Below are 27037 nucleotides of genomic sequence, written 5' to 3'. Positions count from 1 at the left end.
TCGTTGCCCTTACTGCTTCCTGGAGCACTCATCCTGGCACTCTAGTGGTGAATTAAAGGCCCCCACCTCCACTGCCGCCACTGCCACAGTAGGAGCAGCAGCAACCAGGAGCCCTAGGTCCCTTTGAATCACCAGGCTCCAGGACAACTGCCCTTTTTGCCCCCTCTTTCCATCGGCGAGCCTGATTCAGGATAATCATATGACTAAACTTTTCCATACCCTTATGCCCTCATGTCATGCCATTATACCACTAGTTAGACTAGCTGCTGTCAGCCTGAGGTTAACATTTATCCTTGTAATCTTGTTTTGTGGTAGCATCACATCTAGCAAGGTGAGATGGGGAAAAAAATCAAGGTGTGAAATCAGTGCCGTAATAGCACATCTGAAAACAAACACCTGCGTATGTACTTGTCATCATAGTTTACTATATTCCTCTAAAACAAAAGGAAAAACTATGTAGCACTTTAAAGACTAACAAGATGGTTTAATAGGTGATGAGCTTTCGTGGGCCAGACCCACTTCTGGCCTATGAAAGCTCATCACCTATTAAACCATCTTGTTAGTCTTTAAAGTGCTACATAGTCTGATCTTGCTAAAACAAAAGGAAAAACTAACACGGCTACCTCTCTATTTATATTCCTCTAAATTTGCTATCTTTCAGAGGAGATAGAAAATCACAGTCATCGACACCCTCTGACCGTTAAATAACTTGTTCCATTTGCCTCTATAAATAGTGACTCTGGTATCCTGGGAAAATTCACTCTCACTTCTGTTTACTTCAATTCTTCCTGTAGTTTAAATTGGTCACATTGAAGTCCAGGTCAAAGCTTTCGTTGACCCCAGTAGGCCAAGATTTCACCCATATTTTTTTTTAAAAGTACTCATGTTTTTGGGCAGAGTTGCTATGAGTTTTAATAAAAAGGTGATGCACTCTACCCCAGAGGTTGCCACATTTCAGTGTTGGCTGGGACAAATAAATGTTTGGTTAGATTAAATAGTTAATGTTTGAAAAGCTCCTTTCATATGCACTAACGAACATGGAAAAGTTAATGTAGTGAGTAAGTTTACAGTGTTGGCTTATAGCATTGTTGTTGACATGTTGGCCCCAAGATATCAGAGAAACAAATTGGGTGAGGTAAAACTTTATTTTATTAGACCACCTTCTCTTGATGGAAGAAACAAACTTTTCAACCTCACAGAGCTCTAAGGCTATATCAACACAGCAGTGTTATTTTGAAATAACAAAAATGCACATATACACAGCAAGCCATTATTTTCATGGAGGACTTCTTACTCCAACTCCTGTAACCCTCATTTCACAAGGCGTACGGGGAGCTAAAGGAAGAATGTTCTTCCTTTGACTTCCTGCCCAAAAGTTGAATTAAGCTATTTCGTCTTCAGCTGTGCAGTTGACATAGCTGAAGTTGAGTATCTCAGTTCAACTTTTGCCTTACTGTGTAGATGTTCCCTAACAAAGTATTGCCTCAACCAAGATATGAGAGAGACAAGGTGGATAATTTAGGGGGGTTTGTTTGTTTGTTTTTTTTTACTGCATGGTCCTTATGTTCCTGGTCTGATAATTGGCTTGTTTTTTTTCTGCCTTTTGCATTTTTCAACTATTGGCATTTTTTGACTTGTCATCAAGCTGGTAGAATACCCTTCCAATTGATAACTGTTTAAGTTTCCAATATTTTAAAATTGCATTTGAAATATTTCTTTACTCTCTTGAAGTTGAATGTACTGCTATGTTTTGAGGGGTTTTTTTATACATCTTAATACTTGTTAATGGTGCTTTATAAGTACATAATAATAATTAGTACTGTATTCTTGTCTGCGCTTTGCATTTCTTGTTTTATATGAACATTTCTTTGCTAACTCATTAATTGCTAGATATGCAATAATACGTAATGACAATTACAACCCTGCACATTTCTTGCCAGCATTTTTATAATGCTGCTACTTTCTTCACTCACTCACTCAGAATTAATTTAGAGTAAGACTCATATGAGGAAATGTGAAATAAAAGTAATTACAGTGCAGTTGAATACTTAGCATAATACAGAATTGGAAGGGAACTATATGCTATTATCATGATGTATAGCTAAAGCCTAATTTAAAGCCAAAATGAGTGTGAACTGAGGGAGACTCCTGTGATTAATCTATGTAGCCACTGGATGTCACTATTGTTCCACACAAATTCAACTGAAAGAATATTTATCTAGAGTTGGGGGATTGACTCTTATGCAAACAATTAGAATGTTGTAAGCTTTGTCAAAATATCTAATTGCCTTTTCAGGAAAGTTGTACAGTACAATAACATTTTTATATCTGATTTCACTGGAGCTAGCAAACGACATGTCCATCTCTCCCTTCTTTTATAACCTTTAGCCCAGTGTTTGGAGCACTTGCCTAGGCTGTGTGATACCAAGGTTTGAATTCTTGCTCTGGAAGAGGCTCTTGAACTCAGAGCTCCTCCCTCCTGGGTAGGTGACCTAACCACTATGTGAAAAGCTATGTTGGGTTTGATTGCTCTTTAGTCTCTCTTTTTAAAACTGTTCCACTTGGCATAAATATTCAGTGGAGCAAAGTCTTGGACTCATATCTTCTCTTCTGCTAAGTACCAAGCTACAATATAGGCTGCTCTGTTCTCATTCTCTCCTGTTAAAGCTGTTCCACATAGGAAGACTACTTAAATGTTCCAGAGAAACTATGACTCTATAACTTGTCATTTAGGACACTTATCAATGAAGTAGGAGTTGTGGATTCAAATCTTCTCTTTGCATGATTCAGACTAAATTCAAGTCTTGGTTCAGATTGGGGATTCAAACCTAGGAATGTCACATCCTAAGCCAACTATCTAACCACTGGGCTAAAGGTTACAAAGGAGGAACTGTGGTCTTACCTTCTCTTTCTGATACTTTGCTGGCCTGAAATTGACTTCTCAAATTTGTGAGCCATTTCTAAATATTTTTGGAGTTGAATCCAATATTTTCCCTGATTTTTTCACTTTGCTGGCTGAACTGGGAAAAAAAATGTCCACCAACTTTATTTTGGGCTTCTGATGTGTTGATTTTTTTTTGTTTCTGTTTGTACCACTTAAAAATATAAAACATAAATCCATTGCAAAATAAAAGAGAACAAAAACCTGTAGATAGGGACCTGGCCGTTACTAAGAAAATATATCAGTATAGCTAGGACTCTCAGGCATGTGAAAAATCCACACTCCTGAAAAATGTAGTTATATTGTCTAACTCCCCAGGTAGATAATGCTAGCTTAATAGAAGAATCAGGAATATTGGATATCTATGCCAATGGGAGGACCCCTTTTGTTGGCGTACCTACTGTCCATATTGAAGTGCTATAATGGCACAGGAGTAGCTGTACCCCTCTAGTGTTTTTAAATGTAGACATACCCAGGGATATAGTAAAATTTATATCTGGAATGAAGGGCCTCAGGGCCTCTGGGCAAGAACTCTTTGGAGGAGGAATAGGAGAGGGTATCACTGGCTTCAAGCAACCTTGCTGTTTCCCCTATTCCTGGAATGTCCTGACACTTTTCAAGTTCAAGCTATAAAATAATGGTACTTGGGGATCACTTGCATATAAAGGTATATTGTCCATACCCCCTTCCTCAGCCGTGCATATACTGGCAATCGGGAAGTGGGTCATAAAAGGGACCTATGGCTGCTGTACAACACCTGTGGTTCCTATACATAGGAGAGATCCTCCTGCCATGGAACTTTAAGGTGGCTTTGTGGCAGAGTGCCACAAAGGTGCCCTAAAGCAAAATCTGGACCAAGATCATAATTAATGTTCATAATTGAGAGACAATTAGAAGGATCACATGATCCTGCAATCTTTAAAAACACGGCCTGGTCTTCAGGAAAGTATTTTAAATGGGAACCTACTGTAGTTAAGTGGAATTCACCCTGTAGTTCCAGAAATCACAATGATTAGGATTTGTGACAATAGGCCCGTGTTGTATAAATAGGAAAACCAGTGGATTTAATACAGTTATTAAATTTGATTGTGGTGCAGCTAAATTGTAACATGGTTTGGTCAACACAGGACTCTACTTAGATTAAACATGGATTTTTTAATCTGTATACAACATAGTTTGAAACTAGATTAAACCACTTTATAACTTCTTGTCACCACAACTAGATTGAATAAATATTATTTCACTCTCTTCAGCCCTCTTAGCTGTTCAGTTGGGGACTGTTGGCACATGTCTTTATCTTCTGCACAGTCAGCCAGCAATTTCTTTACCAAATAATGGTAGCAATATTTACCCATCCATCTGTGTTTATCACTAAAATATGTGGAAATGTAAATATAAACTATTAGGCAGCTTTCACATGTTAATTGAATAAATTGCCCTTCAAATCATGCCTATGCTTTAATATAACCATCTTGAATTTTCATTATTATCGTAACTGTTTATGCTGAAGTATTAGTAATAATGGTTTAAGTGACTAGTATTTGAGGAGACTCCATAGGTGACCTGAGTTTTGTACCTGTCTTTCTTTTACATAGACATACTTAGGGTTTTTTTTTTTTTAATGTAGTTTGTATTTTCCTCTGTTAGTGATAGTAGATAGTTTTCTATTCAGTATTTTCTTTATGTGTAGTCCTAATAAGGTATTGAAAAACACATTATAAAATCAATATTGAAATATTTTTAACGCTTTCAACATCATAGTCCACTATGGACACAAAGTTACTTAGAACAAGTACTGAATATTTTTATATAGGAATTATTCTGGATTAGTAGTATTCAGTATATATTCCAGGTATATGAATCAGCCCAAAATAGCTTCCTTTATCCTTTCAATTTTTGTTAAATGTAAAATTTGGATGCTTACAATGTTAGTCACGATTTCAGACATTGGCAAAACCAAAAAGTATAGTGATGCCTTTTAAGCTTGTATTTCAGGCAAAGTCTAATTCTTCAGTTTATTCATAGGCAATGTTTCGTTAGTAGCAAATGTAGTCCTTTAATGGACTTAGATGTATTCATTTTACTGACATTTTATATAAATTTCAAAACTACAGCTTGGGGAAATTACATTGTGTTCAGCAGTACAGTTTAAAGTGCACCAAGCACCTGCATTATTAATCATGATGGAATCTGACTCTTTGCACTCAGTAAACATATGGTACCAGAATTACATGATTCAGTATATTATGAATAGGCCACTCGATTATCTTCTCTATATAGACCTTAAAAAAAGAAAATTCAATTTCAGTACACTAAAATGAACGTAAATACACTAATGATGTTTAAATGATGCATTCTAGCCTTGTTTAATGTATCTAGCATAGTTCAAGGTGATTTGTTATGATTATTTTTCCACAGTAAGCCAAGAATGCACACGAATAGCCTGTTAAAAGATTTTGCTTTTTCTGATCTGCTGCAGTGAAACTGCGTTATAGAAACATTCCCCCCCCAAGTGGTCAAAGATGTGCAATTTACTACACCAAATCAAGTTATAAAATAGAGATAATGAAATTACTGATTAGCTCTTTTACTAATGCTATTCTTTTTGAAGGATGAGAAAAGAGAGAGCTTAAAAGATCCTTTTGCCTCATATGTGAAGTTTATAATTCATTTTAATATATAGGGATGGTATATTCTGCAATAAGAACAATTTTGGCAGTGATTTTAAGAGAGAGGGACAAAGATCTAGTTTACAAATCTCCATCATGGTTTATCCAGAAACATACTGATGAATGACTTCACATTAAAAATTAATATGAATTCCTGTAATGTCAGCAGGGTTGTGATAGAAACACATTATTTGTCATTGTAAAAGATCATTTTGGATGCATTCTTCCTTTTGGTTAATGAATACCCAGTTTTCACTGTAAGCTCTTTCCGGTTGCTTTGGTGTTTCTAAAATGTACCCTGATTGGCTTTCTAAATAGCTATAGCATAGGCAATGTGCAAAGGATGTCCAGATACTCTAATGAGCAAAGACCACAAATGAAATTGAAGAAAATGACAGAATTAATGGTTTGATTAACCACATTAATGTCTTTGACAGTCTTGAAAAGAGAATTTCTAATGAGCACCCAAACAAATGTGTGCAGGAAATGGTCTTGCATTTGCTACTGCACATTTGAGTTCCTCTAATTACATCAATAAGGAATTTCTGCGCCTGGTATAATGAATGCCTTTTGACTACTTTCTGAAAGGCAAGTAGATGTAAGAAGGGATAAACACTGGCACCTTTTGTATGAAGCCACATTGAACAGGTTTCAGTTAGTAGTAATCAGCTCTAGAAACTCTTATTTTCACACAGTCAACTGCAATCTACATTTTTCTGTTTTCTTTATTAAGCCTAGATTTTTCTCTCTCTAGCTTTATATGGCTCAGACTGATCTTCTGAAGCTTTTACTTAGTGCTGGCTGTTGCCTTGCATTGCACAAAAATCAGGCATTCTTACAGGGCTGTTCCTGCACCATCTCTTAAGCTTAAACAACTCCTAGAATTTATATGAAGCCTTAGTACCTGTGACTTTAATTCATAAAAGTGAACCTCAAAACACTTTTCTTTTCATTATAATTTTCTACCTAAACACATGCATGCTCACTGCAGATGTGGTGAATTAGTCATGAAAGAAGTTTTCTATTTAAAAACAAGTGATATTTTAATGAAGCCAGTAGAGGGTCTGTACAATAGATATTGTATTATATTGGAGCTGAAAATTCTCATTATTTGTGATATTTAAATTTCAATGTGTTGATTATGTATGAGAATAAAATGACCAGTATTATGAATGTACAATAAAAGTGACATGGAAGTACTGTGCCAAAGGAATGGGGAAAAAAACATAGTCACCAAAGTTCAATAAAGCACCACTCTATCCCAGCCTTTAAAAGCTCTTTTATCACAATGGTTCATACCTCACATTCCCTGGAGCCTGATTTGTTATATGTGCAGGGTCCTGTTCCATTCAGCAACATCTCACTGGTTTCAGTGTTGGTAGGTTTGTAATCTACATAAAATTCCTGTGTGGTTGGAGTCATTTGCTTCAGTGACTGTCTTTTTTTTTTCCTGTGCCTTCGCATGAGAGAGTGTTGCTGCAGCTGCTTCATACTGGCTGGGTAACGCTTCCATGAGACATAGATTACCAGCAGGATCACAAGCACAGACAAAAAAAGGGCCACACTGCCTGCTATGATTTTATGAAAGGAAATGTGTTCTGTGTCGTGCTCCAGTTCTGAGCTGGGTTCGGTGGCTCCAATAGTTGGAGGTGCAGGGGGCTTGCTGTCATGTTTAGGCCTGGTGAGTTTTGGTTTAAATGTTGGCTTTGGGGGAGCTTTTTCTAATTCAAACCTCTCCGTAGTACTTTTGCCACAAATGCTGTAGTTTTTCACTGCATCAATAACATTCACCCCCTGCAGCTCTTTGGGGCTAGCACAGATAATTGTATTTTCCCTCAGCCCTTTAAAACTTTTTAGCCAGTTTACCAGAGAGCAAATGTTTCTGCTGCATTCCCATATATTCCCAGCAAGGCTGATATCATTGAGGGATATCCAAGAATCCAAAATTTCTTGACCAATAAATGTAAGCTTGTTTGAATCCAGGTTGAGGCGCTGTAAATTGGGCACACACTGAAAAACACTAGGTCCACTGAAAGCTTCTATTTCATTGCCAGATAAATCAAGCCTTTGTAATGAGCTCCAGGTCCAGGACATAGTTTGTCCTATCACACTTATTTTATTCCACTGTAAATAAAGGTTTTGAAGGCTGACTAGTCTTGGAAAAAGTGCCAGGTTGAGCTTAGAAAACTGATTGTGCTCCAGGTGAAGCTCCTTCAGCCTGATCATGCCTGCAAAGACATTCCTTGCTAAACTTCGGATGCGATTGTAACCCAGGTCCAGAAGTTCAAGGTTTCTACAATCTTGGAATATTCGAACAGGGATTGTTCTTAGGGAATTGGATCTCAAATGTAAACTCAGCAGCTTCCTCAAGCCCCTGAACTGTTCAGATCCCAGAGACTGCAGCTGATTGTATGACAGATCCAAGTTACGGAGGTTTGTCACAGGTCTGAAGGTATTATTAAGAAAATAGGAGATTCTGTTGGAACTCAGGATCAACTCTTTTAGTCTGCGTATTCCATTGAAAGCATTTTCGTCAATATTACTGATGTGGTTGTGGTCTAGATACAGCCAGGTGAGCTGATTTAGACCTTTAAATTGATTATGTTTTAGTTTTTGGAGGCTGTTATAGCGAAGGGACAAACCTAAACAACCAGCAGATATAGTCAAGGGTATTTCCTGTAATTTCTGAGATTCACAATATATCATTTTTCCTTCACACCTACATCCCTTAGGGCATCCTCGTTCAGCAGAAGAAAGCATTGTCAGTAATACAGTAGGGGCTATTACCAGGGCTACAGCTGATCCGCTCAGTAGCCTAATTACATTGAAACCTGGAAATAAAAACAACTTAGAAAAGTTATCCCCCCAAAAGATGAGTCATTTTTAAAATCACATTAAGAATCTTTTTTTAAAAAAAAATCATTTAAAAAACATTTCTAGTTTGACAGCTACTTTGCACATTTTCTTTTAATCCAATATAAAAAAGTCTTTATCAATATTGTAAAATAGTTAAGTAACAATATAATCAATAGATATTTTAACTATGATCCTTAACCATATCAAGGTAAGTCTACAGAATAATTAAAACAGCATTTATGCAGAAGCTACATGCTGTATATTTTTTTAAATGAAAAACATACCCATCCTTTGTGTTGTTCAAAGGTCGTCCTTAGGTCTTTTGTTTTTTGCTTAGGGTGCCACAAGCATGACAGTCCCTGTCAGCTGCACTGTTGTGAGTCAGGGCTTGCTGACACCCAGGAAGAAAAATTGGACCCCTTGGGAGATGGACTGATTTTGGAACATTATTCTTTGCCAGCCATGCAGAACACTCCAAGAATAAATAAATCCCAACACACAATTCACAGAAAAATGTCAAATTCTTCCTAGGTAATAGGATCTTCATGGATATTACGGTTTTGCATCTTTACAGTTAAAAACCTGGCTTTTAAAACCTCTCTTTATATGAAAGCATGATAGATTCCTCCAAGCAACATTCAGCTATCTGAATTCACACATCGGTATTCCATAGTACTGCAATTATTGTAGTTAGCACCCGATCCAGCTACGAAGCTGTATTGGAGCACAGAATAACAGAATAACACTGTACAATGAACAAGCTCTGTTCACTTCTGCATACTGTCATTCTGAAAGCTTCTCCGACTGTTGCTTTGGTTTCAGTGAATGCAGTCTTATGTATAGCTGCCCCCAGTGGTGAAGAATGTTATGGGCATGTGCAGAAATATCTTTCTTTTTATCTTGCAAATGAGTAAACTCTGATGGGAAATGTGATTGTTCTGGGTAACTAAATGGGAGTGAAGTGGTCAGCATCAGTGTAAACTAGTGAAATATTTTGAAATCTGTCTCTTGCCACTGTCAAAGATTTTTTTACATTCACAAATGCTATGCACAATAACTCACTACTTTTTAATGCAGCACTTACTACTTAGTGTGCTTGTAATCCAGCATTTTCACAAAGGTAGACTATTTATATATTGACAAATATTTTGGGGCTAACATTTTGCCTTTCTCCTTTAAAAACGAACACCGTGGAAAGGAAGCTGGGAATAAAAGTATCACTTTATTTCATAGCTTGCTATCATTTTGTTTCACAATATTAACTGTTTGGAACCCAAACTAGATTTAATTTAAAATAGTCCTGTGAGGAAAGGAGCCATAGAATCTGGCCCCATTGATTTTGTTATGTTATTTAAAGACATATTTAGGAAAGTTTTTATGTGTATTTACTGTAATTAAGGAACTTATAAAGTTTTTTTTTTAACTTTTGCACAATCCAAAGAAAATAAAATTGTTTTGTGGCCAACTCTTACGTGTCAGACCTCCTTTCCATTCTCCACTCTCTGAGTGACCAGCTGGAGCAAAGAGCCTTCCTTTTCTCTTTTGCATGGTCAGTGCACCGCAGGATAGAATTAGACCACAGGAGCTGCTACTGAAATGATCACCCTCAAGAAAGAATAAGTCTGAAAGATGGTAGAGAGTAGGTGGAACAAATGGCTCCAGGACTAAGTTATAGGAGAGGAGGAATATGCCATATCCTTTAAAAGGGTGGTACTGACTACTTTCCCCAAATGCAACTAGAGAGCTCAGAGTTCAGAGGCAGAACCCTTTCAGTGCTCCACTGGCTTCTGTGGCTGTACACTTTGTGCCTTATAACAGGCTGTGGTTTGTGTCACAATGTAGCCCCTTGTGACTTACAATTAGAGGAAAGCATTACAGCTTCACATAACATTCCTTCTGAAACCTGCCAAACCTCTCTGGTTGAAATAAAGAGTCGACTCTGCCACCAAAAATAAGCAGAACTTCAGCAACCTTTTTTACTTTCACGATTTTAATGATTTCCTATAGGGCGCACAAACAAAAGAGTATGCAATCCTATTATGGTCTGCTATTTTCACTTTTATAAAGTAGAAAATAGTGATGAGACATTGCTGAACAGAGCAAGTGTGGAACAGGATGTTAATTGCCTGTCAAGTTCAATTTTCTTTTTTGAATTATACAAGCAGAAAAAGTGCCAGTATCTGGTAACCATTTTTTCTTCACTTGCATTTCTGCATCCTCAGACAGCTGAGCAGATTTTGTATAAGTTGTGTGACCAAAATTACTTTCAGCACAAGACCTTCTATACCAAGTTTCAGCACAACATAACAATTTATAGCCAAATTACAAACTTTGAAAATCAGAGGTTTTAAACAAAGTCCTGACTATATCTTAGCTATGAAAATTTGTACATTATTGACCTGCTTCACATCCCATTGACGCTGGTATATAATGAAAATGATGTATTCAGGGCTGTTCCTTACTTTGGCACTCTGAGTGCAGGAGGTGGGGGCCTGCAAGGAACCTTAACATATACCTAGCCTCTAGAGGCTTCTGCTTAAAAGCTTCCCAGTGTCTCAGATTTCCTGATCTTGGGGAGGTAGGTGCCACCATCAACTGATTTAATCCCTGAAATGAGGAAGAAATACTTGAATTTCTTCCCAAGGAGTACCCCAAGCTCTTTTGCCACAAGAGAGCTTGAAAAAAGAAACAACAACAACAAACACAGGAACAAAGTATAATTTGGATAGCTGGCCCTTCAGTCTAGGTAGGCACACACATAGACTTCCTGTTACCTTCCAGACCACAAGAATCAAATCATTACCTTAAAAAAGGGTGATTTTGTTAACAAAAAATAAGATATGCTTGAAAAAGCACACTTAGTTGCTAGGTGTTACAGAGTAACTAAGAAAAGAGCAGATTAAAACACAGATAAGAGGGTATCTCTGGGCACAGCTGGGGATGTAGTGAATGGGGCAAGGGAGGCACATGGATTTCACACAGAGAAGTTTTACCAAACAGCAAAATAAAGAAACATAACCTCTACTCATGATCTGTACTGATCCATACTTCAAGGTCTAGATCATTCCCATGCCAATATTTCTTGTAGGCATGGTAATTCTGGCTGATTATTTCATCTTGTTTCTTCAGCTGCTAACTTAGAACTCACACAAAGAGAGAGGGCAACAATATTTATATTTCAGCACTGTATCCCATTGGTTCTTCTGGCCCCCTGCCAACACCCTTAGCTATCTGAGTTTAACCCTTTAGTCACAGAGTGCTGGCCAGCACTCCTGCTATCCATCACATATGTCAATGGAGTTACCTCCCAATTTATACAACAGAAACAAACTGGACCCAAACTTTTTGGTTGACTCTGTTTCTACATGCTGGTTTTCTTCGCTTTTATGTTCCTTTTTTGTAATAATAATGATCTATATGTTAGAACAATTATTGCAATTTTGGGGTATCTGAAGTACAGTAGTTTCTTTGTATAAGTACAGTAACTAAAATTTTGAAAAATTCATTGTGAATTGAATTTCCTATTATTTATACACTAGCCAATCAGCCTGTAATAAGACAGGATTTTCAGGTCTCTCCTTCACGTCGGTCTTCTCTCCTGAGCCTCCGGTCTCTCGCTCCATGTCTCTCTCTCTCTCTCCTCCTCCAATGGCCTCCCCCTCTTCTCTCAGCTCTCCTCTGCCTTCTGCCTCTCTCTCTCTGTCTCTCTCTTTCTCTTCTCCCTCTCCTACCTCTCACTCTCTCTAAGTTCTCCTCTGTCTCTGTCGGGGATGCACGCTCGTCCAGGCCCCGCCCCCTGGCTGTGTACGTCACCGCCTCACTCCCCTTCGCCTCCCACCATGGCGCTTGGCTGACTTCTGCACTGCTCAGCTGGGCCACCACAGGGGAGCAAGTGGAGCAATCGGCAATTTGGGCTCCCCCACGGCGACCCGGTTGAGTGGCGCAGAAGTCAGACGAGCACCACGGCGGGAGGTGAAGGGGGGCACGAAGCAGGGCGGCGTGGTAATGTACACGGACAGGCCCTGCCCCCTAGCTGTGTAAGTCACTGCCCCGCCCCCTTTCCCTCCCACTGTGATGCTCGGCTGACTTCTCTGCTGCTCAGCTGGGCTGCCATCGGCGGCACGGAGTCCGCACTAGTGGACATTTAAAAATGGCGGCGCCCGGCAAGATGCAAATGAAGCCCGGGAAATTCAAATCCTGGGCTTCATTTGCAACTCCGGTTGCCTACATTACCACCCTAGTTCGAACTAGGGTGGTAGTGTAGACATACCCTCACATTTTAAAATGTGTTGGGAGTAAAGCTGGCTGAATAATTGATTTTATTTTGCCAGATTGCCTCTTGTTTTGATTCTTTCTCTGAACCCAACATATCACTTCTAACTTGAGAGCAAAAGTGGTCAAGCTGCCACACAATATGTTCTTTTTTGTGGGGGTTTTTTGCCTAGAGAATGTTAACACTGCCATAATGCTGACACTGCAAGTTACACAAGGATATGCAAACTGCAGACAAGGATATGCAAACTGCAGCCCCCACCATGCCTCTGACCCAACAGGAATAGGTTTACTCCAAGACACAGTTAGTTCTGGGAACTGGGATCAAGCAACTCTGTCCTCCCACAAGAGGGATTCCACTTCCCATGTGGCCAACCCAACACATTTTAGGGACAAAGCTGGTTTGCTGCAAGCTCTCATTGGAGCAAAGTAAGTGGTCACTTTGCAAGATGCTCCACTACCAGCTGTCCAGCAACTTGGTTCACATTAGTGGAAGCTGGCATAGTCCAGGGGTGAATCAAGCACCTTTTTATTGGTTTGTGAAAGCCAGCCTGGGAGGCCTCCATAGAGCTGGTTTGGAACTGGGGCAGTGGGCAGAAATACAATCAGAAAGGAAGTCCTTGCAATTTTTCAGGCCCGTTAAAAACAGCTGGGGCAGGCAGCAGCTGCCAGCATTTTCTGTGGCCATTTGGCAGTAGATGTAGGTAGGAAGGCAGCACAGAAATACATGATTTATGAGGCCCACAGGTAAGGAGAAGAAGGACAAATGGAGAAAGTTAAAAATATTTCGAGGACTGTATCAGCATAGGGAAGTGTTGTCACTGGTTAATTGATTTTTCCACACCCAAACAACAATAAACATTCTTCTTTGAGTGATGTCCCCATGGGTGCTCCACATTAGGTGCTGGGCTTGCCCCGGCGCTGCAGGACGGAGATGTTTAAAGCCATAGTCAGCTGGACCGCACATGTGTGTGTGGGGGGAGTGGGCATCTTGTGGCATTTGTGCTCTCCCGCGCTGCGCAATCCGGTCTCAACTAGTTACTCTTCAACAGCTTCAGGCTGCAGACGGAGCAATCATCTCTCCTTATTCAACCTTTTGTGAGAAAAACCTAGTTATAATTCCTCAGTTCTTTTATAATAATTATCTATAGTTATATCTGTTAATGTTCTTGTAAAAAAAAGTTTTTCTTCTTAGCTTAGTCCGTTATTCCCACATTCCTACCCTTCCCTGTTATATCTTGTACATAGTTTTAAAAAAAAAAAGTTGCGTAGTAGTCAAGGAACAGCATTGCCATTCATGATGCCGGGTTCCCCCGGTTTTAAAAAATGGACTCTATGCCTGCCTCAGATGGCCATGCCACGTGCATCCGCTGTCTCGGTTAGAGCCATGTACCACAAAAATGTGTACACTGCTAAAAACTTACAGTGAGGGCCTGCCGAGACCGCGAAATGAGGCTCCAGATGATCCTCTTCGATAAGGCACTCCAGCCACCTGCGCCAGCCTTCCCGACCTGGCCTGTGCACCAGCCTCAGAAACGGAGCACCTCCTCTCCGTCTAGGGCTCCTCCTAAGAGACCCAGACCATCGCCGAGTAGATCTCTGCCTTTAACTTCTCATGGCAGAACAACCTCGAGATTTAACGTAGACACTTTGGTTTCAAGTATTCGTCCTGCCGCGAAACCATCTAAAAGTGTGCCCCTGGCATCTTGCCACACAGCTGAAACTTCCCCAGTGGCGAAATCGCCCTCAGCACTGAAGTCATCGGCACCGACTCTGCCAATGGCACTGCAGGCACTCTTGGCACCACTATGTGCCACATCCATTTCATCGTCTTCCTCTTCAGGGGACCGAATAACTTCGGCACAAGAGCAGACGGCACCGGGTTCGGTGCGTGACCGTTTGGCACCCTCCTGAACTAGGGACGGAACACCGACATTGGCCCGAGAAGCAGCAGCGCCGGCCCGAGAAGCACTGGCATCGACACAAATACATGCGGCATCGGCATCCACGCGGCCTACCTGCGATTCCTGTGCCACTCACCTTCGGTCAGCACCGGCCTCAGCACTGGAGCGCACAGTGGCCAAAGCACATTCGAAGACTCACCATATTCATAGCCCATCCGTGGCCTCATAGTCACCAGAATTTTCGCTGGCTCCATCACCATCTCCACCTCCTCCATCAAGTAGGAGATCACCAGGGCTTTCCAGGAGATATTCCCCTGACAGATTTTCATCTTCATTTCTGATGCTTCCTAGACATCACTGAATCTCTTCTCGTCACTTCTCTGCTTCACCTTCACCACTCCGGCGTAGATCATACTCCCCTTCTCTGTCTCTTCGTTTGAGAAGGTCGTCTTCATGCTACGATTATACCATGCACCATTGTTATGTGTGTTCTCCATCCCACTCTTCCTACTATTATCGGGATCATTGTCACGACTCCTGCTATCATAGGAAATTCTCACCTCATCATAGTGGTAGTCGTTATTCACCCAAATCGCCTCCACGTTCCATAACGGTCTGTTCTTCCTCTAGACACTCTCCACATACTGTCCCACTGCCCTCTGCTCGAGATTTGTCACCTCATCACTCATTGCCACTCCTTCAAGACCAACAGCCTCAGGTTACCACAGAGTCATATTTCCCTGAAGTATCTCCCACTGATCAGTCTTCTTCTCCTGATGACGCAGTCATTCCTGGAGACATCTCGCCACCAGATGACTTGAGGCAGTTTCAAGATCTTTTTAATGGGGTAGCAGTCTCTCAAGAAATCCAACTCACCGAAGTTAAGGACAAACAACACCGTCTATTGAAAAATTTGCAGACTACCCATTCTATTAAATTAGCCATATCTTTGGATGAGACTATCTTGGAGGTTGCTAATGAACTTTGGCAGACTCCTGCCTCCGTCCCCCCCACTAACAAGCAGGCTGATAAAAATATTTTGTGCCTCCAAAAGCGTCGGAATTTTTGTTTTCCCACCCTCATTCCAACGCTGTGGTATTCGATGCAGCCCAGCAACGAGCCAAAGCTCCTCAGTACAAGCCAATCATTTCTGACAAAGACTCAAAAAGACTAGATTTGTTTGGGAGGAAAGTATACACATCATCAACTTTGCTCTTTAGAATTGCTAATTACTTAGCACATTTATCAAATCACAATTTCGATAATTATGCAAAGCTCACTGATCTTATGGAAACGCTTCCTGAAGCTGAGAGACCCTTTAAATCAGTGATTCAGGAAGGTTATGCTGCTACTTGAACCAGTCTCCAGATTGCTATGGACATAGCAGACAGTAGGAAACAAAACACACGTTTCACTTACCTTTCCAAATGGCGACGTTTTACTTCTTGGTGCTCTGAATGCAACCTCGATCCTCAAATGGTCCCAATTTCCTTCATTCTGGATTATATGATGCACTTGCAACAGAACGGACTAGCCTTAGCGACTATAAGAGTCCATCTCGCAGCACTGACTGCGTTTAGTCAACCAATAGAGGGAACTTCACTCTTTGCTCACCCCCTCACTCAGATCTCTACCAAGCATCAGGATCTCTACCAAGCATTTATAAACCTCAACTACCCACCCGGAGAAATAAAAAAGCAAATTGAAAGAGCCAGACGAATACCTAGAAACCATCTACTTCAAGACAGACCCAAGAAAATCAACAATAGAACACCACTTGTCATCACCTACAACCCCCAACTTAAACCTGTCCAACACATTATCAATAAACTACAGCCTATACTGGAACAGGATACCATACTCCAAGAGGCTCTGGGAGACAGACCCATAGTCTCCTATAGACAACCACCTAACCTCAGGACATACCACACTAATACCAACCCTGGTACCTTCCCTTGCAACAAACCCCTTTGCCAGCTTTGTCCACATATTCATTCTGCTGATACCATTATTGGACCTAACCAAGTGAGTTATAAGATCAAGAACACATATTCCTGCGCATCCAGAAATATAATCTATGCTATCATGTGCCGAAAGTGTCCGTCTGCTATGTACATTGGACAAACATCTCAGACACTTCACCAAAGGATTAATGCCTACAAAACAGATATCAGACAAGATCACAAAGAAAAAACAGTTTCTTGACATTTTAACCAGAAAGGACACTCTCTCAATGACTTAACCACCTGCATTCTGCTACAAAGACCTTTTACATCTGCACTTGAAAGGGAATCCTCTGAACTGTCATTCATGTTAAAATTCGACACTCTCCAAAAAGGAATGAACAAACACTTGAACTATCTTACCCATTATCAAGATAGCTTCCCCAATTATCACCTCTAATACCATTAACTCACAAACATCCCACTCTCCCCACCTCTAATATCATCAATTCACAGACACTTACCTTCCTTCCTTCCCCCCCGTATCTCCCTCCTGTTCTGAAATGTGATTTGTCCTTTTCATATGTGTTCATTTTTTTAAATTGTATCCTTTGGTATATATGGTTGTGACTATTTTCTTCCACTATTTGATCTGAGGAAGTGGGTCTGGCCCACAAAAGCTCATCATCTAATAAACCATCTTGTTAGTCTTTAAAGTGCTACATTGTCCTGCATTTTGCTTCAGCTACCCCAGACTAACACGGCTACATTTCTATCCCCTCACTAAGAGGTTTCTCAAGGGTCTATTAAATCTAAACCCTCCTCTCTGCACCCCCACTCCATTGTGGAATCTGGACTTGGTACTTTCCATGTTAACAACACGTCCCTTCGAACCTCTAGCCACCATATTTCTCCAGACTCCCACCCTAAAGCTGGTCTTCCTGATTGCCATCACGTCGGCGCATAGAGCGAGTGAGATCTCCGTGCTAATGGCGCCACCTCCTTACACTATCTTTAACAAGGGTAGTTTTATTCTGAGACATCACCCAGCCTTTATTCCTAAGGTCTGTTCTGAATTTCATCTTAACAAAGTGATAGTTCTACCTGCTTTTCACCCAAAACCTCATGCATCTCCACGTGAGGCAACCCTCCATAAACTAGACATACGCAGGGCCTTAGCTTTCTACTTGCAGCGTACTAAACCCTTTAGCAAAACTGATAGGTTGTTAGTTTCCGGCGAGGAGCGATCCAAGGGACAACGCCTGTCATCCCAGAGAATTTCTAACTTAATTGTCTTGCGTATAACCCAGTGCTATACATTATGAAATGTTCCCCTTCCACAATGCCTCAGGGCCCATTCCACTAGGGCAGTAGCTACCTCTACTGCTTTCCTCAAACGTGTATCCCTTGCTGATATATGTAGAGCTGCCACCTGGTCTTCCTATGGCACGTTTGCCAAACACTACGCCATTCACTCTAGATGGGTCTTGGATATGTCCGTAGCACCCGCTGTGTTCTCTTCTCTACTAACATAGTGACATCCAAATCCAACCTCCTTCATTCGGGTGGGTACTGCTTCTCAGTCACCTAATGTGGAGCACCCACGGGGACATCACTCGAAGAAAAAAGCAAAGTTACTCACCTTCGTGCAGTAACCGTCATTCTTCCAGATGTGTGTCCCCATGCGTGTTCCACTACCCAGCTGGCCTCCCCACTTCGGAGTCTGTTTCTCTTCACAGATCCTGAGGCGTGTCTGAGGAACTGGTTGAGACCGGATTGCGCAGTGCGGGAGAGCGCGAATGCCACGAGACGCCCTCCCCCCTCCCGCACATGCGCGGGCCAGCTGACTACGGCTTTAAACATCTCTGTCCTGCGGTGCCGGGGCAAGCCCAGCACCTAATGTGGAGTACCCAGGGGGACACACATCTCGAAGAATGACAGTTACTGCACGAAGGTGAGTAACTTCACTTTCTCCTGTGTCATCATCAGGATCCCAGCTTCCGTCTTCAGTGTGCTTCTATGTAAGAGGTGATCTCTTTCTGATGAAGCATTTGGTCAGAATGAATTTTTGGTAAAAATGTTTTTATTTCTTTAAGGCTGCTATGAATGCCATGGCCCCAGACTATGGATTACTTCATCTTCTGAAAAGCCACAATGATCTTTTCCCACCACATCACTCTCATTTCTTACTGCACAAATCTCATAATGTAGGATTCTGGATTTAGATTTTGTAACCAGAAATATGCTTGCAGTGTCTGACGATACTTGCTTGTTTTTTAAGCATACATACCTGTTTAGAACTATGGTTGGAAAATATTCTCACATAACTCTCTTTGGATGCAAGTAGCAAAGTATGTCTTTTATTACAGAGCATTTGGTAATAAGGAAGATAGGAATCAAGAGGGTTAGCAATCATAATTCATTCTAAATCAGGCCTGGGCAAAATACAGCCCATGGGACAGATCCGGCCCATCAAGCCACAGGAAATGGCCTGCAGAAGCAGCAGGGGAGCCCAGGCAGGTTCCCCTGCTTGCCCCGCACGCTGTGCAGAAATGCAGCTGCAGGGCTCCGTTTCTGTTTTAAAACTGGAGGAGAGAGGGGAAGTTTTAGGAGCTGCTCTGCCCTCAGCACATTCCTATTGGCTGGATTCTGGCAGAAACCAACCAATGGGAGCTGTTTGTTAGAGTAACAGGCAGCTAAGAAGAATCACGCCCCCTCTCCTGGGCTCAGTTATTCATGAAGCATATGGCTGGCCAGGCAGGCTGGCTGGGAAACATTTTTCTGCAGGCAGGCGGGCTTGTTTGGCAGCTGGCAAGTAAGTCTCTTGGCCACAGCCTGCTTCTGGCACCCCAGCCCTTTCTTGCCCCTACTCTCTGCTCCCCCCCCCACTCAACGTACCCAAACCCTCTGTCCACCTCTTACACCATACCCCTCCCAGATCTGCACCCCAAACTCCTGCCCCAGATCACAATACCCTCCTATCCTATGTCACATCCCAAACCTCTGCACTCCAGTCCCTTGCCCTAGGTCACAACCACCTGCTTCATCCCAACTCCCACCCAGACTCCAGTCTCCCTCCTGCACCCCAGTCCCTTACCCCAAGCTCCCTTCTGCACCCAACCTCAATTCCAGACCCTGCATCTCCTCCATTAATATCATGGAAGAGTGCAGTCCTCGACCACTTTCCAAAATCTTGGAGTGGTCCCCCATAAAAAATTATTGCCCAACCCTGTTCTAAATCATCCTGGAATGTGTGGCTACTGTTCAGTTAAGGGTACATAAGTGTAATAAAATGAATTCATCATTTTTAGAGGGACTGATTAAATAAGCCTGCTGTAGTTTGAGGATAAGATCAGGACTGGTTGAGCACACCAAACAGGGGATAAACTCTGAACATAAATATCTGAGCATGGGCCAGTGAGAGGGACAGACATATTCAGACAGGATTTGTCAAGGGTTGATAGTAAGAGTAAAGGAAAAGTAGGTGTTTAGGAAAGAGTTCAGGTGAAGCAAAGGGAAGATGGGGAAAAAGTCAGGATTCATATACAGGGATCAGGCACATGGGGATAGCAACAAATGTGAGGGGCATCAAAGTGATACTTCAGTGTAGTATCTGGACATCTGAGCTTACACATAATGAGGAATCTCAGATAAAGGCGAGGTTAGGCAAGGGAGGTTCAGTTTCCAAAGAAGAGTGTCCCTTGTAAGGCTAAAATTCCTTGTCCTCATTGAGGGTTAAATCATCCGGAGATGCAGGTTGTGGAGGAGGTGAAAGCAGGAGGGGAGCCAGGCTCCTTCTGTGCCAGTCATTTACTGCATGCAGCCTCTGAGCTTTTGAGTGCCTGTCAGAAGACACTGGGGTTGCTACACACAGCTGTTAGCAATGGCCACTGTGTACCCCAAGGATTTCCTCAATTCCATGCAGGGCTTGGTAAGGCATCATTAGGAGTCATTAAAAAAGGATAGAGAATAAGACAGATAATATCTTATTGCCTCTATATAAAACCAGGGTATGCCTACATCTTGAATACTGCATACAGATGTAGTCGCCTCATCTCAATAAAGATATATTGGCATTGGAAAAGGTTCAGAAAAGGGCAACAAAAATTATTAAGGGTTTGGAACAGGTCCAATATGAAGAAATATTAAAAAGACATGCATCTGACGAAGTGGGTCTTTGCCCACAAAAGCTTATGCTCCTATACTTCAGTTAGTCTATAAGGTGCCACAGGACTCCTCGTCGCTTTTGCAGATTCAGACTAACACGGCTACCCCTCTGATAATTAAAAAGACTAAGACTTAGACTTTTTAGCTTAGAAAAAAGGAGACTAAGGCTAGCGGAGGTATGATAGAGGTTTATAAAATCATGACTGTTATGGAAAAAGTGAATAAGGAAAAGTTATTTACTTATTCCCACAAGATAAAAAGTGGGGATCACCAAATGAAATTAATAGGCAGCAGGTTTAAAACAAACAAAAGGAAGTTTTTCTTCACTCAGCACACAGTCAGCCTGTGGAACTCCTTGCCAGAAGATGCAGTGAAGGCTAGAAATTTAACAGGGTTAAAAAAAGGACTAGATAAATTCATGGAGGTTAGGTCCATCAAAGGGTATTAGCCAGGATGGGTAGAAATGGTGTCCCTAGCCTTTGTTTCTCGAGGTGGGTGACAGGGGAGGGATCATGTGAAGATTACCTGTTGCGATCCCTCCCTCTGGGGCATCAGGTATTGGCCACTGTTGGCAGACAGGATACTGGGCTAGATGGACTGTTGGTCTCACCCAGTATGGCTGTTCTTATGTTCTTATCATATTGTAAGCAGGGTCTGAATCACTGCTTCCAATGCAGCCAGCTTTCCTGCAAGGTATTCAACTCTTGATAAGTAAATACTGCTCAACTGTTGAATTTTTTGGCCAGCGTAGTAGGTGTGTTAAGAGCTAAAATCACTGAGAAACTAACAAAGAGCTGAAATCACTAGGTTTGGCTCAGAGCCAGACCCATCTTGAAAGCAGTAACTGCTAGGAGCAAGCAGCCATCAGGGTGGCTGGTGGGAGCAGCCATCAGGTGGCCATTAGGGTGGTTGGCGGAAACAATCGGGTGGCAGGTAGGAACAGCAGCAGGCAGCCAGAGGGGCAGCTGGCAGAGGCATGTAGCCAGCGGGGTGTCTGGAAGGAGCAGGTGGCCAGCGGGGTGGCTGGCAGGAGTGGCTGGCAGGAGCAGCGGTGAGTGGGCAACAGAGTGGGTGAGATGCCTCCTATCTCCCCCCACCCAAGGGTGGGAAGTGAGCTCTGAAAATCACCGCTGAGCTCTGATCTGCCCTGACCAAGGGCAACAACTGTGAGTGGGGCATGGAGGAAGTTTGGGTAGGTGAATGGGATACTTACATTGTTGGACTTGTGAGCCTGATAGGCAAAGGACGGTGCTCAATCCATTTGAGCTGAGTCGTTTACTCATGGTTTGGTTATGAATTCTGTTTGTGGTATTTTCCCAAGCTAATGCCATGTTACTTCTCTCCCTCTTTCATTAAAAGTTTCTTTTCTGCTCTCAGACTCTGTGCATGTGAGTGGGGAAGCATTACTTCTCAGAGGTGCCCAGGGGTGTGTGAATTTCCTAGGCTACTGGGTGGGGGCTCGAGCCAGTTCTGTGTGAGATAGGTGAAAAGGAACCCCTAGATATTGAACTCAGCCCTGGTTGCTGCCAGTGCTACCTGGCAGAAGGGTTACAATATTCTCCATGAACAGTTACTACACAGGGCTATGCAAGACATCATGTTCTCTGTGCACGCTTGTGCACAATGCCAAACGATGTAGGGATTTATGCAATTGCAAATATTGCTTCAGTAGTGTGCACTGTGGATGGAAGATAGAAGTCTCTGTGGGTGCTCTGCTGCATACAAGCTGTTCTGTGAATGTGAAACTCTGTCTTCAGCCTCTGTCCCAGTGTAGGTCCCTAGTAGTGGTTACTGGAAGAGTGCCTGCTGTCTGGTTACACGGAAAGTGTGCACTCCTCCCATTTGTTCTTCAGAACTTGGTGGTAGCTATCTAGACCTTGGTCTGAACTAGGGAATTATTTTAAAATAAAACTTCCTTATTTCAAAATAACAAGCAGAGTGTCCATGCTACCTAGCCTGTTATTTTGAAACAACAGGCTGGTTATTTCAAAATCTGAATTCCTGCTTTCCTAGGGAAACGAGCTTGTTTCAAAACAGTTATTTTGGGAGTTGTTTTGAAATAATTTCCTAGTGTAGACATGCCCGAGAAGATCTGTCTTTCTTCCAGTTAGTTCATTTAGGGGTATCTGATTTAGGCTGCTGTGAGATTGCTGCTACTGCTGTATGCCTATCAGTAGCAAAGCATGACAAACCTACTTCTTGAGGAGCCAGATTGCCATAAAGTGAATGCTACAGAGATTTAACTGTGGTAGCAGAATGGGTGAGTCTGGATTATGTTCCTATCCTATGTTGACAAGAGCAGGAATAAGTCACCCTCTTCTCAGGTTCTTTTATTTCTGTTGAATCTTTTCTCAGATAATGTGCTCAGGTGGGGTCTCCCTATCCCAGGTGAGGACATAATAATAAACAAGTTCTGGGTACTACATATGTAGTTTAAAGATAAAGATACAGATTTTTTCTTCTCAATTATATATAGTTTCTTTGACCCTTCGGTTTCAAAAATGAAAATCCCCTTTCATCTCAATACTTCTTTCTTTCAGAGGACAGAATCACAAAGAAATCCAGCCCCAACATTTGGAACCTCCCCCCCCCCAAAAAAAAAACTTCCACAGAAAATGAATTAATTTTGTCTAGAATTTTTTTGAAGAAAATATATAGCATTTTCCATTCAGCTCTAGTAGAAATATGGCTCGGATTAAGAATGTCCCATTTCTAACCTTCCACGTCAGTTTGCTGTAGTATTTCACACAGTATATTATTCCAAATAGTCCTCCAAATTAGTGGAAGACTATAATGAATTAAGGCACTATGAAAAAAGCAATGAAGAGTCCTGTTAGTTTTTAAGGTACCATAGATTTATTTGGGCATAAGCTTTCATGGGTAAAAACCGCTTTGACAGATACATGTAGTGTTTGATTGTGTCATATGCATCTGTCAAAGCGTTTTTTACCCATGAAACCTTATATCCAAATAAATCCATTAGTCTCAAAGGGTACGTCTAGACTATATGCCTCTGGCGACAGAGGCATGTAGATTAGACTACCCGGCATAGGAAAATGAAGCGGTGATTTAAATAATTGCTGCTTCATTTAAATTTAAATGGCTGCCACGCTTAGCCGATCAGCTGTTTGTTGGCTCAGTGCGTTAGCCTGGATGCTCCGCGGTCAACATCAAAGGCATTTGGCATATCTGGGAGGTCGACAAATGCCTTTGATGTCAACTGTGGAGCGTCCAGACTACCATGCTGAGCTGAAAAACAGCTGATCGGCTCAGCACGGCAGCCATTTAAATTTAAATGAAGCAGCGATTATTTAAATCGGCGCTTTATTTTCCTATGCCAGGTAGTCTAATCTACATGCCTCTGTCGACAGAGGCATGTAGTCTAGACATACCCTAAGGGTATGTCTACACAGCAAAGTTATTTCAAAATAACAACCGTTATTTCGAAATAACTTTACCAGCATCTACACAGCCAAACCGCTATTTCGAAATTAAATCGAAATAGTGGAGGGCTTATTTAGAAATTGGTAAACCTCATTCCATGACAAATAGCACCAATTTCAAAATTGCTATTTCGAAATAAGCACTGTGTAGATGATTATTTCGAAATAGGGGGCCTCCAGCCCTTCCCAGGGTGCCCTGGTGGTCACTATGGGCACAACCAAGAAAACTCCTCTCTCTCTCTCCCTCCCCAGAGCCCTTAAAGGGGTAGATTCTGGCCACAGTGCCTGTGCCAGCTCCAAGCCTGCCAGCCGAGAGCCAGCAGTCTCTGCACCTGACCCAGTGGCCCCAAAACATGATCCAGGCAGCCAGTGGCAGCCAGCCCTCCACTGCTCCCCAGGACCAATCTGCCAGCTCCCAGGAGCTGGAAAAGGAGCCTGCCTGGTCCAGTGCAGAGATCAGGGACCTAATTCAGGTTTGGGAGGATGCCTCCAACATCCATGATCTCTGCACTAAATGGAGGAACGCAACCATCTAGAGGCCACATGCGAATCCAGGAGCAGGTTTGCATGAAAATAAAGGAGCTGCGGCAGATGTATATGAGGGCCACAGGGAGCAGCTCCCAACTAGGAGCATATCCAGACACCTGCCCCTATTTTGATGCCATGGACCACATCCTGGGGGGCAGGATGGTCTGTGCCCTCCAGGTGGTCATCGACCCTGGGGCAGAGCTTGCTGCCTCCTGCTCCTCCAGCCCATGCTGCCTCCCCAGCTACTGCTCCTCCTCCCAATCCTTCTCCACCTCCTGCTTCTTCCTCCCCACACTTTCCATACCCCCAGGGACACTGAGACCCCCACACCCACGGTGCTGGGAGACAGTTGGGCCTGTGAGGCCCCCAACCTTGAGCCCTGAGCTTCTCCTCCCTCTTCCTCCCCTTGGCTCCCCCTGCCAGCTCCCTCCTCCCAGGTTTCACTTCTCCCAACCTTCCTCCTCCCGTCTCCCACCTTCTTTCCCCAGTCTCACCTCAGTTTCATTCCCCATCCACCCCAGGTTTTTTCAGTAAGGAGGCTTTGTTGTAATGAACACGTGTCTTTTATTGTACAGCAGGAAGTGGGGTTTGGGAGGCGTAAGTGAAAGGATGTGAGGGAGGAATGAGGCACAAGTCCCCAGTGGGGCACACCAGGGAGACTGTTACTGCCTGCAAAATGTGCTGCCAGGCTTTCAGCAACACATCCAGGAGAAGCACTAGAGTGCCCAAGGGCAACTCCAGCTCCATGCTGCAGAATGCTGTGGTGTCCTCAGTGAGGGCAACCAGAGCATGTAGAGAAAAAAATGCTTTGCTGTCCCTCAGGGTATGTCTACACTACCCCGCTAATGCGAACTAGCGGGGTAATGTATGCATACCGAACGTGCAAATGAAGCCCGGGATTTGAATTTCCCGGCTTTATTTGCATAAGCCGGCCGGCGCCATTTTTAAATGCCGGCTTGTTCGAACCCCGTGCCGTGCGGCTACACGCGACACGGGCTAGATAGTTCGGACTAGCAAGCCATTCCGAACTATCTGTACGCCTCGTGGCACGGGGTTCGAACAAGCCGGCATTTAAAAATGGCGCCGGCCGGCTTATGCAAATAAATCCCGGGAAATTCAAATCCCGGGCTTCATTTGCATGTTCGGTATGCATACATTACCCCACTAGTTCGCACTAGCGGGGTAGTGTAGACATACCCTCAGTGAGGTAGGAAAGCAAGCAGAGAAGCCTTAGAACAGGCTGTCCGGGTAGGTCCCTTTAAGCACAGGTCTCAGGTACCTTGTGTGGCTGCTGCCTGAGACTAACTCCTGACCTGATGCCCTGCCAGACCCAGTTCCGGCTGGCCTTAAATGCAATTCAGCATCCTATCAGTGTGGATGCGCTTTTTCGAAATAGCAAAACGCGATTTCAAAATGCATTTTGTGTGTAGACGCGTTATTTCAAAATAAGCTATTTTGAAATAACTATTTTGAAATAAGATATTTTGAAATAATGCTATAGTGTAGACATACCCAAAGGTGCCACCGGACTCCTCATTATTTTTTGCAAATACAGACAGACTAACACAACTATTCCCCTGAGACAGGTGGTATGAATAGAAATATAATGTTTCACGATGGTGCAGATGGAGTTGGTATGGTGACCAGTTTGAGAGTTTCATTAATACCACTTGTATAAAGTGTTTTTAAAGTATTAATGTTTTGTTTCTTCTCTTTCCTTTGTCCTTCTCAATGGTAACAAGTCCTTGCTGTCAGTGGTGTGTATTCTATTGACTTCCTGAGCATTAATCCCTGTTTGGGGGAGATTGTATCCAGTTATCTTTAATGTGGCCACCCATTTAGAACCTGACTCAGCCACCCTAATTCAAGCTGAAAAGAATCTTACTTGACCAGGGACTGCTTACAGAGTGAAGTGTGAACAGTTGTGGCAGAATTAAGTGATTATTGAATAGTGATTCCTATATAGAAAAAAGCACATTTATGAGACCACATCACACCAGTGTTCTGCAGTCATTAGGACACTGGCTTCTGTTTTGTAGCTGGATGGCATTTAAGGTGTGGATTTTCACATATGTAACCACAAACAATATGTATGTGATCTCTTGCCTCATGGATGGAATCAACAGTGACAGTCAAGTTGGCTGCTCCCAGTGTTTAAAGAAAGTGACTAATGGAAGGATATTTTTCATAAGAGGTTCCATGCTCTGGACTTCATTCATTACTGTCCTACATATTATGTTTTTGATGCCATTGAGGCTCTGGTGATAAACTTGTTACAAACTGCAAGTCTCCACTTTTTCTGTGAACTTTTCTG

The 27037-nt window shown here is 42.5% G+C and overlaps 2 protein-coding genes across 6 annotated transcripts in view; one reads left to right on the top strand and one right to left on the bottom strand.

Annotated features, from left to right (window-relative positions):
• The window catches only part of LRRTM3 (leucine rich repeat transmembrane neuronal 3), a 132070-nt gene extending 122815 nt beyond the window's left edge, over positions 1–9255 (bottom strand). Inside the window, exons 1-2 of the mRNA XM_006135750.4 lie at positions 8751–9255; positions 6910–8441 (exon numbers count right to left, since the gene is read on the bottom strand). Of these exons, the coding sequence (XP_006135812.1) occupies positions 6910–8441; positions 8751–8754 (1536 nt within the window). The 5' untranslated portion in view covers positions 8755–9255. The remainder of the gene's footprint in view (positions 1–6909; positions 8442–8750) is intronic.
• CTNNA3 (catenin alpha 3) overlaps positions 1–27037 on the top strand; it is a 1020369-nt gene that overhangs the window by 452967 nt on the left and 540365 nt on the right. The gene's annotated exons all lie outside the window — the stretch shown is intronic.

Source organism: Pelodiscus sinensis, chromosome 8, assembly GCF_049634645.1.
Source record: "Pelodiscus sinensis isolate JC-2024 chromosome 8, ASM4963464v1, whole genome shotgun sequence".
NCBI lineage: Eukaryota > Metazoa > Chordata > Testudines > Trionychidae > Pelodiscus > Pelodiscus sinensis.
Note: the sequence above shows the minus strand (reverse complement) of the source record. Positions and strands in the feature narration are given on the sequence as shown.